The 13,161-nt window shown below is 37.2% G+C and overlaps 1 protein-coding gene across 4 annotated transcripts in view; it reads left to right on the top strand.

Moving 5' to 3' along the window:
- The window catches only part of PDPK1 (3-phosphoinositide dependent protein kinase 1), a 67,442-nt gene that overhangs the window by 14,677 nt on the left and 39,604 nt on the right, over positions 1-13,161 (top strand). For all 4 annotated transcript variants that reach the window (XM_080387631.1, XM_080387628.1, XM_080387627.1 and 1 more), the window contains 9 exons: positions 3,758-3,800; positions 4,008-4,145; positions 5,386-5,530; positions 7,877-7,974; positions 8,741-8,816; positions 10,256-10,324; positions 10,798-10,894; positions 12,226-12,399; positions 12,773-12,990. In XM_080387631.1, coding sequence (XP_080243757.1) covers positions 3,758-3,800; positions 4,008-4,145; positions 5,386-5,530; positions 7,877-7,974; positions 8,741-8,816; positions 10,256-10,324; positions 10,798-10,894; positions 12,226-12,399; positions 12,773-12,990 — 1,058 coding nt within the window. The remainder of the gene's footprint in view (positions 1-3,757; positions 3,801-4,007; positions 4,146-5,385; positions 5,531-7,876; positions 7,975-8,740; positions 8,817-10,255; positions 10,325-10,797; positions 10,895-12,225; positions 12,400-12,772; positions 12,991-13,161) is intronic.

Raw genomic sequence — 13,161 nt, 5'->3', positions numbered from 1 at the left:
CTGTTAAAATTAAGTGTTGCAGTAAATATGGGTGCTGATTTTTCAAGTACCTTTTAAACTCCTCAGAAGTTCCATTGTGTCCTGCTGACTTGATGCTTGGATTTTTAGGAGACATTGCTTTCTAATGTAAGTTTGATGTTATAATGGGTCATGTTAAAATTTTATGATAGAAAGGATTGGAGCTGGGCTAGGATTTTGTCATGGTAAGAACTTCTACAGCATGTCTTATCTGTGGCAGGAGCTACTGCCACATGCTTAGGGAAGAAAGTAAGAACAGTGATAGTTCTCCAATACTTTCTCAACCTCTAGTGTCATGGCCCTCAAGGACTCAATGAGCCACAGTTAGTATCTTTGTATTCAGGAGCCTAATATGATTGTTTCTAAGTAGCCTTAAATGGATTGTTTCTAACTTGTCACATCCAAGGCATTGCACAAGAATTAATTACTTGTTATCCTAAAGAACCCATGAAACAATTAATACTTTAATTTGATGCTTTTGTAGTTGCCACATTGTAAGGCAAGTAGTATAATATTTCTGTATCTTTTTCACATGTTGCTTCTTGTATATATTTTTTGGTTGTTATCTCTAAATACTGGGTTTTTCTGGTTCTTCCTGTACAGTCTACTGTGGTGTTCAGGAATCAGGCCTCTCGCAGTCATCAAGAGTAATCTGCGCTTAAGTACATAGTTTGTAATTTGCAGGTTTCCCTAAAGAATCCAAAAGAGTTGCTACCTCTTGGGTATATCAGAACGCTTTTGCTTCAGTGAGACACTTTGTTTCTGTTTGTGGTCTCTGAAAATTAGTACCATGTTCCTTGTAAACAGAGGCATCCATAGCGCCTAGCCAGACTCCAAATAAACTTCTGGTCCAGCATTCTGCTACCTGTTCACTGGTAGATGGTTTTTTTGGACCCAGGTCTAGGTAGCACAAATGCATTTAGATGGGCAGCAGGAGAGAGACAGAATACTGTGAAAATGTTAATCCCTATGTAGCTTTATTCTTTTGAGTTTTACAAGTAGACTTTCAGTTACTGTAATCATCTGAGCCTCAGTGCTAGAGAGAGCATGTTCAGGAGTGAGTTCTTCCTGCTTGTCACCACCTCTGTCAGCTTAGCAGTTCTGGTCTGTTACTGTGGAGCTATGGCTTTAGAAACTGACCAGTAGTTTTAGGGATACCTTTTGTAGTGATTAGACTTCACTGGAAATGCATGCTTGTCTGCTTTCCTTGGCCACTGAACAGGTCACAAACTGTTGCTGAGGGGGGCCTTAACAGTACCTGCTAATTTTTTTAAAAAAAGTAATGCAGTCTTCAGCAATATCTTTTTTTATTATTATTTGAAACCCTTAAGCTCAGGATAATGACTGTAGCCTTCACCCTATAGACTGCATCCTTAAAGAAGGAAACTTGCTTGCTGTTCTTACAGAATCACAAAAGGACTGAGGTTGCAAAGGGCCTCTAGAGGTGATCTCATTCAATTCCTATGCTCAAGCTGGATCACCTAGAGCCAGTTGCCCAGGACCATGTGTGGCTGGCTTTTGAGTATCTCCAAGGATGGAGATTCCACAGCCTCTCTGGGCAACCTGTGCCAGTTACCCTCACAGTAAAAAAGCATTTCCTGATGTTCAGATAGAACCTCCTGTGTTTCAGTTTGTCCCACTGCTGAAAAGAACCTGACTCCATGTTTACACTTCCCCTTCAGATATTTATGTACATTGGTGAGATTTTCCCAGAGTCTTTTATCTAGGCTGAATAATCCCGTCTTTCTCAGCCTTTCCTCAAATGAGAGATTATCTGTTAATAATATTTGAGGTCCTCCTATGGACAGTCTCCAGTAGCTCCATGTCTCTGTTTTACTGAGGAGCTCAGAACTGGACACAGTACTCCAGGTGTGATTTTACCAGTGTTGAATAGAGGGGAAAGGATCACCTCCATCAGCATACTGGCAGCACTCCTCCTAATGGAGCCCAGAATACCATTTGCTGCCTTTGCAGTAAGGGCACATTGCTGGCTCATGTTCAAATTGGTCTCCAACAGGTCCTCTGAGTCCTCTTCTGCAAAGCTGCTTTCCAGCCTGTCAGCCCCCAGCATATACAGTTTCATGGGATTATTCCTCCCTAGGAGGAGGAGTTTGCAGTTCAAAAAAGGGAACTGCATGAGAATCCTGCCTGCTCATTTCTCTAGTCTGTTGAGGTCCCTCTGGATGGCAGCAAAACCCTCTGATGTATCAGCTCAGCACTAGAGCTCTTGTTCTGTGGGGCATGTATCTTTGAGTTGTTATCAAAACATATTTTTAAAATGCGTATACTTTGTTTTTGTTAAATGTGGTTGTAGATTCAGAGATCTGGTTGTACTCCCCAAGATCTTTACTGATATCCTGACTGAAAAGCGTTCATCTCAAAAAAGCAGGGGCCTTTGTGCCTCCTGTGACAGCATCTGTTATGTGGTGGCAGAATAATTCTGATATTTGGGTGGCAGGCATGTTGTCCTGCTCACCGCCTTTTATATGACTGGTACGTATTCCTCACCATCATTCCTTGGTTTTGTCTCCACCTGTAAGTAAAGCTCTTCTTTTTAAGAAGAGGAGTTCTAAGAAGTGTGAGGGTCTGGGCAAAATCAGTTTTTAAATGCAGATTTAATCTCTGGCAACCTGAAGTATTTGTTGACCATGTCAGCTAATTATGTTGGCAATTATTTCTGCTTTGTAGTCTTCTGTTGAGGATTGTCTGCTCTTGCCATTTTACCTTCCTCCAGTTTGAGACATTTAACTACACTTCTTGCCTTGCTGTTGTCTGAATTAGCAAGTTAACACATTTATATGTTCTGTGAATGTTTTTGTGTTTGTTTTGGTTTTGGGGGCTTTTTTTAAGCTGTTGAGGTCTAATTCCTTTCTATAGAATCTACATTCCTTATTGATGTTACTGCTTCTCATAGGTGCATAGGATTCAGGCCCCTGATAGCAGAGATGTGGTATTAACATGTACCTCTGTGGGATTTTCTTTTTTTGTGTGATTCTGCTGGTTTTTTTGTGGATTATTAGTTAGGAAGAAGTTAGGATATATGGTGTACTTGTATTTGTTCAGCGAGAAAGGGACTTGAGCATACCCAAGGTATGCTAGGAGGTAAATACTCAATCCTGTGTACTTAGAACACTGCTGTTCAATATCAGTGTGACTATGTGGGTAATACATCTGAAATCTAATGGTAAAAAAATTTGATACTGCGCAAGGCTGGAGGAGAGTCAGTCTTGGGAGTTGTACAGCTTAATTCAAGTTTCAGCGTTATTAGCCAAGGTATATTTTCACCTGTATCAATTGATCCCTTCTGCCATCTGTGGACTCTATGTGTGTATAAACGGGCAAGATTGCCTCTTGGATTTTTTTGTTTACTGATGGCACTGAGTTGTTTTATGAAAATGTATAAGGATCAATTTCCAAAATGCAGAAAGTGAGCACTATATATCTGGATATTTATTTAACTGACTTTCTGTGACCTGCTGCTGGACCATCTGGTGGTTACCCAGTCAGATGTACATGTCTTTTAACAAAACAGCTGGTGTTAGGCTGAACCAAATTTCTGCAGATGTTTTGCTGAAGCCAGCATAATATGAACACATGATGAAATATTTTGTTGATTGGAGTTGTGATAGCTTATTTTGTACTGTCAGTATTCTAAATACCTACTGGAAGATCAAAATCAATGTTAGTGTATGTCTTTAATGAATGGTTAACAATTTTTTTTTCTCTTCTCTGGCAACAGGTTGTCTTGGCTCGAGAATTGGCAAGTTCTAGAGAATATGCCAGTAAGTATTGACTCCTTCAACATGAACTTTTAAAAAATACAGTATCAGCATAGTTATGTTACCAAACACTTGTTCAAAAGACAGAATCAGTGGTTTTATGGTAATTTTCTTACCTAAACAAAAAAAAAAGACCCAAAATTACTTAGATGGACTTCATTTGGTTGTACCCTCCGCATTTTTTTCACTCTGTCTCTCTTTTTCATTAAGTTAAAATTCTAGAAAAACGTCATATCATAAAAGAAAACAAGGTGCCATATGTGACACGAGAGAGAGATGTAATGTCCCGTCTGGATCACCCTTTTTTTGTGAAACTCTACTTCACCTTTCAGGATGATGAAAAGCTGTGTATCCTTTGTGTTTTTAAAACTTGCTGTAACACTTCCTTAAAAGCAACAATTCCCAGTTTTGCTTCCTTTGAAATATTGTCTAACAGGAATGATGAAAATAGCTTGGGGTATTTAAGATATCTTAATGTTTCTGATGCAGTTTTTGCATTGATGCTTTCAATAGGAATTAAGCAAAGAGAATGAGTGTGCCCCCTCAAAGAGAAGAGTGGGTGGCTTGCAGGATAGGGGAGACTAAAAACAATAACTTATATTGGCCATGTGGTAGATACTGAAGGGCAGCTTGCAACCAATCTAAACTTAAAATAATTTCGAAAAAATAATAATTGGGCGGTGTATGGAGAAACATTTTATAAATGTTTTATTTCTGATATATACAGTAAAACACTGCAGTTCCTGTGTTTAAAATATGGGCAACCAGCTGTATTTACTACTGTTCCTTATTTGAACAATTACATCTATTCATTTTTTTTCTTATGGAAAAAAGTACTTGCAGAATAATCTGAGATGGGAAGCTGAAACTCTTCTGTTTAGGCTATTGTTCCCCAAATTCACTGCGTAGCAGTAATTGCCGAGTGCAGTTTCATCTTGGAAGCTCATTGGTTTGCAGTTAGCTTTTTTTTTCTTGTGAAGAAAACGTTAATCGTGTGCATTTCCTAAACTTTGGTTTGACAGTGTCAAGGGTAAAAGAATAGATCAGTCTGCTTCTGGGGTCAGTAAGAAGTTGTGTTTTTCACAGAGTCTGCTGGCAGTGCTAACAGGCGCTGTATATGTGTCTGTGTACACCCATGTGCAGGCATGCATTAAATAGAACTTACAGGGGCTCTCCTTTATAATGTAAACATTTGCTCATTGAACACTAGGCTGACTTTGGAACTTTGCAGATGATGGGGCAGTTTTACACTTAGGTTGAATGCTTATAATGACTGTATATAGTTTTCTTTGAGGGCAGTTATGTATACAGTTCAAATGAATTATTCAGGTGACTGTGTGGAAGAAGTACAAATTTAACCCTTTATGTTGTTGTTGCTATGCTGAGAGATCGGACCAGAGCCTGTGTCCTGGATTGTTAACATATTTAAGAAATTGTTTTGGATTGCTACCATGTGGAGTTTCAAATTAACCAACTTCACTTCTTTCACCATTGTTCATGTATTTTTAGTAGTATTCTTGTCTTTGGAATGAGGTGTGGGGATTTTAGTTGTAGAATGGTTTAGTCATAGACCTTAACTAACATTCAGATTTTGGGCTTAGCTATGCCAAAAACGGAGAGCTGCTAAAGTATATACGCAAAATTGGCTCATTTGATGAGACCTGTACAAGGTTTTATACTGCTGAAATTGTATCAGCCCTGGAGTATTTGCATGGGAAAGGAATAATTCACAGGTAATACAAAGTTGAAACCAACATGTATTTGACTATGTACAAGGTGTTTTTTCTAGAAATATTCTTTGTGAAGTCTAAAGCAAGTGTGGATTTTGTAGAAAGCTAATGAGAGCATAATAGCATTTGTTAGCATTAGTGCTGCTGTTAACATAGGGAGCTAAACAAAGAAAACTTTAGGAGGATAGTCAATTTCTGTCACTAGACCAACTGTTCTAGCAGGAAAAAGTAAGAAAACTTTTTGGCCTAGAATTAATATTACCAAAAGCTCATTTTTTTTCAAGCTTGATCAGCTGGTGTAAGAACAGAAACTGACTTTTTGTTTAAATAATTTTTTTCTGTTGTCATGTACCAAAAGTAACTAGAATTCTGTTGGTGTATGAATTCATGTGCAGTATGTCATCAAGGAAAGTAAAATTAATGTATGCCAGTTTTCACTGATGAACAGTTGCCACAGAGCCGAACAATAACTAGGTAAACAGTGAAATTTAGCAAAGTTTTTAATAGGACCTTCACATTTGTTCTTGATGTAATTATATTGTCTGGATAAGCATGTTTTGTCATACATGTTTGTTAAAAACCTAAAGCTGTAAGTGTGAGAAGGCTGAGCTGCAGAGTTTTTTGGGTAAGAAATCTATTTTGTCTTTTGGTTCCCAAGCAGTTGTTACAGAACGGTAGATGCTAATTGGCAGAAGCCTGGCTGGTTGTAATTCTGGTAGCATTATTTCTTCTTTCAGTTATATTTAAAAGGACAAAGTATTTTCCTAATACTTTTCTGTGAGGTAATTTGGAAAATAATGTAAGGGGGCTGGACGTGGGGAGTACTAAAAGTATAAAATTTTCTACAGTGAGGAAGGAAGTTCAAGAAGTCCCAGTTTCACATTGATTATATAGGCCATGTGTTAGGCTGGGAGAATACTTATGAAATGAGTATAGCATCATTGTCACTATTACTAAACCTGTATTGGAAATCTTGGTTTGTAAAATAGCAGCTTTGTATTATGTCTTCGTATGTTCACTAAGAGAACAGTGAAATTGTGCAGTTAGAGAACTTATTATAAAGTTTGTTTAATTGTAGACCTATAGCTTTAGCAGTGCCTGAAAGTTCTTGGGGTTTTCTGCTACCTTTAAAGAAATATGACACGAGATAGAATCATTTTAAGATGCCAGGCTACTCTGGAAAAGTTACTGCAGATACATCTTGATACATAGAGAGATATATAGCTATATCCCAGATCCATCATGCAATATTAATATATAAACTGTACGTATATGTGTGCATGGAGTACGGTATATATGCATACAGATGTATATGTAAAAAAGAAAAACAACCCTGCACAGAACTGTTAAAAAAGTTCCATTCCATTCATGAACTTTCTACTTCTCTCCAAGAATAGTTACAGAAAAATGAATGGGATTTTTATGGCTTGTGTGTCATAATTAGTTAATTGCAATTGCTTTCTATGGTACTGCACAGACTTTAAATTGTGCAACTTTTCAATGATGGTTTTCAACAATAGGAGGCGGTATTCTGAGGGATATAATGCTGCACAGTGGTTGATGGAAACAGCTTTGAATTTGCACTGATTTTTCTTAACAGTTAATCAAAACAATTCCCATGCTTCCAGATTGCTTTATGAGCATCCAAAGATACTTCTTAGGAGGGAAGTATGTAGTCTTTTCTTGTCAGTTGAGGAAACTTGGTGCAAAGGAAACTATATCATAGCAGTGTAACTCAATGCTATTTTTTATTTGTTGCTAATGAACCTCTTGACATCTAATTCTGTATTGCTGTATATTGTGTATGTGTTACCGTGAGGTCTGGTTTTATTCAGAATAGGAGGCAGTTTGAAATACAGATTATACATGGATTTGTGTGTGACAAATGTAAACATGCCATTTACAGTTCTTACCTGTTGTGGACGTGTGGGGTGGGGGTGGGATGGAAGGTGGTTGCCATTGTTTGACTGAAATTTTGCACTGAGTAAACAGGCCTAGAAGATCTTACTGCTGTATCAATTTGTCAAATGTTATTTAAATTAAGGCTTGTGAGCAAAGGGTGGGGTGTTTTGTTTTTTTATGGAGGTGGTTGTTGTAGTTGTTGAACAAGTGAGATGCACAGTAGCTTAGGTTTAAGATTATTCTTCATGCCTTTTTATAAAAATGTTAATAGTCTTTCCAAAATCTTAGCAGCGTGCATGATGACAGCTACAAGTCAGAGCAAAGTGGACACAACAATGTTTATAGAATGTCTGCATAATTTATGATAGCATTGTGTGCATAAGTCACTAGGCAGTTTTGCAACTTTAATTTGTGTGCTGTTTAAATATAAAAATCTGCCTTTTCCAGGGATCTTAAGCCAGAGAACATCTTGCTAAATGAAGACATGCACATTCAAATAACAGACTTTGGAACAGCAAAAGTATTACCTGCAGACAGCAGACAAGGTATGCCATTACATACTATATGTGATACAGGTAACTGTAGCAACTGGTCCTTTGAAAGTGTATGTATGTTGTATTTACCAAATTGTAACCTTCAAATATCATTACCTCTTCTCTAACAAATTCACAGAGATCTTGAAATTGTTTTGACTGTCACTGCTTAGATTATGTCAGAAGAGATAATACTTGGTGTAGTGGTATAACCAGCTAGATCACCAAATATAGTGGGTAGTTAAAGTCTTGCAAATTAAAATAATTTGAAGTAGAAGAACACAAACAAATAGTTACTGTGGCTCTGCTGAAACAGTAAGTTTTTACACTGCTTATGTATTTAACCACAGTGACTATCAGAGTTGCTCAAATGTGGAGGTATAGAATTCTTGTGTCACTAGTTGCTTTGTATTAACCTGTGAACCCATGGTGCAGCAAAGAATGCCTAAATAAAATCACTAGGCTTAACTGATTTTGATAAACTTAATTTTTAACTTGAATCTAGTAAGCTTGTGTTGGTAGATTTTATACCTAAAAGTGCCTAGATGCCTAGTTTCTTGAACCAAATAGATATCACTGAGATTGTTTTGTCTTTTCTGAGCAGGTTTTGCATATGGGTAGAGAAATGAAATTCCCATAGGTTCTTTGTAGTGTTACATAACTTGCAATAGTTCACCTTTGAAATTTTTTTTAATTGGGTGTGGGTTCAGGGGTGGAAGGGGAAGGCTGGTTTCTGCATGAGTATGTATTTGCTTATTTCTTTTAATTTTCTTATCAGCACGGGCAAACTCATTTGTGGGGACAGCACAGTATGTTTCTCCAGAACTGCTAACAGAGAAATCTGCCTGCAAAAGGTGAGGACTCGGTTGTCTTTCAGGACTTTACCAACTCTGTCAGGATACTGTCAAATGGTGGGGAGCGGATAAATAAAGCAAGCAAGCTTAGTATTTCAAAGAAACAAGACACTTGAGTATAAATGTTTTTTTAAGGGTTTGAAATATTTTTTTCTTAAACAAGTACTGCTTCTTGTCTGAGTGCTGGCTTCCTCAGTTCATCTACCTTAAGTTCTACAGGCAGGATTAGATGTTGTCAGGAGAAGGCGGTGTGTAATGTGAAGTTGGATTTCTCCTACCTTTAAATAAATCAGAAAAGTTTTTTCTGTTATTGAAGTGATATAATTATTTTAATTCTGGTTTATGTAATCTTGCTCTAATATGGTAACTCCTGCTGTAAAAGCAACAAAATACTGCATTCTGTCAGGGGAAAAGCTACAGTTTTCTTTAACTTGTATTTGGATCAACTTGCAGTTATCTTTGCTAAGCTTTGCTTGGGATTTGCAATGGTTTAAAGCTTATCTCTGTTCCAGGTATGGATGATAACCCTTAAGGGATTTTTTATTGTTTTAATTGGTTCTTAATGGTAACCTACAGACTATATTGTATATCTATTTTATTACAATGATGGAAAAATAATCGTTGACAGATCATTGGGAAAAAAGATCACTTATATGAATAACTGGTAATTTGTGCTAGCATTTCACAAAATGATAGAAATGCCATTAGGCTTTCCACTTTTGTTTCTAGTAAAGAGGTTTTGACTGGTCTGACTAATGGAAAGACTTCATCAGGCTGTCATCTCTTTTTAGAAGTTTCATAATTCTTCAGCTTTATAGAAAACTCTTGTGTAGTTTGATAGTATTTTAGCCTTCCATTAGAATTTCTAAGCATTAATCAAATCTATGTATACTTTACCTCCAGGTGAAATGTTAAAAATACTCTTTCAGGCCAACACATTAAAACTTAATTTTTCTCACCTACATACAACATAGCCTACCTTTTAGTTTGTGTCTTAAGAAAAACTTTAACTCAAAAAGCTGTATTGTGGCTTATTATGCATAAAACATTTAGAGGAAAGGATTTTAATTATGAAGAGCATATGTTACCTTAAGTTGGATGCATCTTTGAATTGCTGTAGTGGATAATTCTTTTTAGTCTCTTTACATAGCCATTAATTACTTTGACTGAGAATTCAGCTGTCTTGCACATGTGCTTGTAGTCAGTTATTGTGGGCTGATTACTACACACTTTTTCTATTCCCTGAAAGTTGTGTTGTTAGCCTACTCTTCTGTCAAGGAATGAAGTGAAAATAATGTGGAAATTATGCTAGGCAGGTTTGTCCAATGTGTTCATGGTATGTTCTAACTAGCAGAAGCTTAAGAACTCTTTTTAAAATTACAGCTTAAAGACTTCTTATAGGGAAACATGCTATATGTTTTTTCCTCTTTCTCTTGCAGCTCTGACCTCTGGGCTCTGGGATGTATAATATATCAGCTTGTAGCTGGATTGCCGCCATTTAGAGCTGGGTAAGAAATTTAAACTAATTCTCTATATGTAGATCGTAAATATACTGACTTCGTTTTGACTTTTACCTTACTACCGGTTCTGAAGTACAACTTCTTATGGTGTAGTGTTGGTGTTAATGTCATGCCTGCTTTTATTTGTCCTTTCGGATGTCATGAAGATGCTTAGACAGCTATAACTAGAGTTCCTGAGATTCCTTAATTTATCCTAGGATTTCACATGTAATATATACTGTAAAGGTTTATGAGGGTATGAGGCACCTCTGTATTGAGCCATTTGAACTTTTCTTGTTATTATTCAAGTATCTGATGCTTACAGGATACTTGGAAAGCTCTGTCCCTTTACCTAGAAAGATTTATGGGAATGTGACTTAACTTGTAGATCTCCTGTTGAATGTTTGTCCACGTTATGCACTGTTAAGGTGAAAGAATGATGGAGAACTAATAATAAAAGCTAATATTATTCTCTTTTGCAGAAATGAATATCTTATATTCCAGAAGATAATAAAGTTGGAATATGACTTCCCAGAAAAATTTTTTCCCAAGGCAAAAGACCTTGTTGAAAAGCTCTTGGTAAATATTTGCTGCTGTTAAATGAGTTGATGACATTGGAAACATTCAGCTTATCCTGAAGTTCCTATGCACTCTATTGCAAACCTTATAACAAGAACAACTGTGAGCATTATTGACTGTATAGGGGAGTGTCTTGAAAATGAACATCCATTATTAAACAGGAATAAATTGGAATTCTAAAGTGTGGGCAAGGAATGTCTCTCAGTGAAATGGAAGCAAATGGTTCAGAGTACTGTGTGTTACAGGCAGAAATTAAGATTCAAGTGTTTAGTATTACATAGTACTCAGATTAATTCTTGTTAAATTGTATAATGCATAGTTTAGGTCAGGGGTCCTTGAACTACGGCCCATGGGCCGTGCGTGTCTGGCCCCCCAGTGTCCTCAGTTTGGCCCCCGGTATTTACAGCCCCCCCCTGCCGGGGGTTGGGGGGGGAAGCCAAGCAGCTGCAGATGACCTCCTGCCCCTTCATCCGTGTGCCGGCCCCCTGTTTAAAAAGTTTGAGGACCCCTGGTTTAGGTGAAAAGTGTTCTGTGCATCATGGGGAGATACATTCATTACAATGTACATGAACTTTGCTTGCATTTTAGCATGCATTTACCTTGAACTTCATGCATGTCTCGGTATCAGCCAAAAAATTACTCGCGTGTGATGTTTGACAGATAAGAAGAAAAAATAGTTCTGTCTCATCAGTGAGATATCCATGACACTTAAATGAATATGCAGAGAACATTTCGGGTGGTATAAGCTTTTTGAAGTTCAGTAGTCTAGCATATTAGCATGGGGCAGGAGGAAACTGTTTTATGTTTGTGAGTGCGTGTAACCATTGTAAAAGACCTAGCAGCATGTTCCTGTGTCAAGGCCAGCCAGTGCCTGTCGAATAGTAAGGTCCAGGTTATGTCAACATTCTGATACTGGTGTAGTTTTAGGGTGCTTGAGAGGTTGATGTTTGACACCAACTATAGCTTCCGCAGCTTCTTGCATCAATAGAATGTTGTGCTGGGCTCTGCTTAAATCAGCTATGCTCAATCAAACTTTTCTGTATATTTACTTGGTTTTGTTTCCGTCTTTAGGAAGAAACAAAGCCAAAAAATTGTGGGGACACAAAGAAGTGCTCCTTTCTCTAGATCTGTGAGCTCTAATACAAAATGTTGCTGGCAAGACATAATGACAAATAACATCTCGTAGTCTCCTTAGATTCTAGATATGTATGCTTAGGGCAGTGAGACCAACTGGTTTTAAGTTTTTGTGTGCTGCTGTGCAAATGTGAGTGGTGTCTTGCACTTCCCTTGTCATTATTTTATGTGTGTTAATTTAATTGTAATCTACTTAGGTTCTAGATGCTACCAACAGATTAGGTTGTGAAGAAATGGGAGGATATGGACCTCTTAAGGCTCATCCCTTCTTTGAATCCATTGTGTGGGAGAACCTACATCTTCAGACACCCCCAAAACTTACAGCGTATTTACCTGCCATGTCGGAGGATGATGAAGACTGTTATGGAAATGTATGTCTATTGATATATTTAGCTCTGCTGCCTGAGGCTTTGATTAAAGCATAATTGCATATTAAATATTTTTATTGAAACTACTGATTAGTTATATTTTATGAAGACTCAATTATTAAAAGTATCATGTAAAATTGCTGGTTAAAATTTGAACTATTCAGCATTCATTTTCTGATACCATTTAGTTTTTGGAAAAAATACTGTTTGGCTTGCTTTTGGCCAAGCATACTTTTTTGGATAAGTGCCTGTTAATCTATAGAAAGTAGGCTGTCTTTTTGCTCAAAAGCATGCTTAAATTTAATTTTGGATTTTAGTGCAAATTAAGATTTTTAATCAAAGAAATTTCACTACTTCATTTTGTTTCCTCCTTTAGTATGACAATCTCCTGAGTCAGTTTGGTTGCATGCAAGTTTCTGGTTCTGCCTCTTCCCATTCACTGTCTGCTCCAGAGACGAGTACACCACAGACATCAGGAGGAAATATTGAACAGTATATTCATGATCTTGACAACAATTCCTTTGAGCTGGACCTACAGTTTTCTGAAGATGAAAAGAGGTTACTTCTGGCAAAACAAGCTGGTGGAAATCCTTGGTAAGGTCTTTGAATATAGCTCATCTGTTACTTGCACAGCAGTAAGGAATCTAGAAGAATAAGTTGATACAAATTAATATTTGTCAAAATCTTCAAGCAAACAATTAGCAACCAGATTTTTCTTCTATTTTTAAAGCAATAGCAGGGGAAAACCTAATACTATGTTTCTAA

This window comes from Falco punctatus (genome assembly GCF_963210335.1).
Source record: "Falco punctatus genome assembly, chromosome: 4".
NCBI classification, from domain to species: Eukaryota; Metazoa; Chordata; class Aves; order Falconiformes; family Falconidae; genus Falco; species Falco punctatus.
The sequence above is the reverse complement of the archived record's forward strand: the minus strand, read 5'-3'. Positions and strand labels throughout refer to the sequence as shown.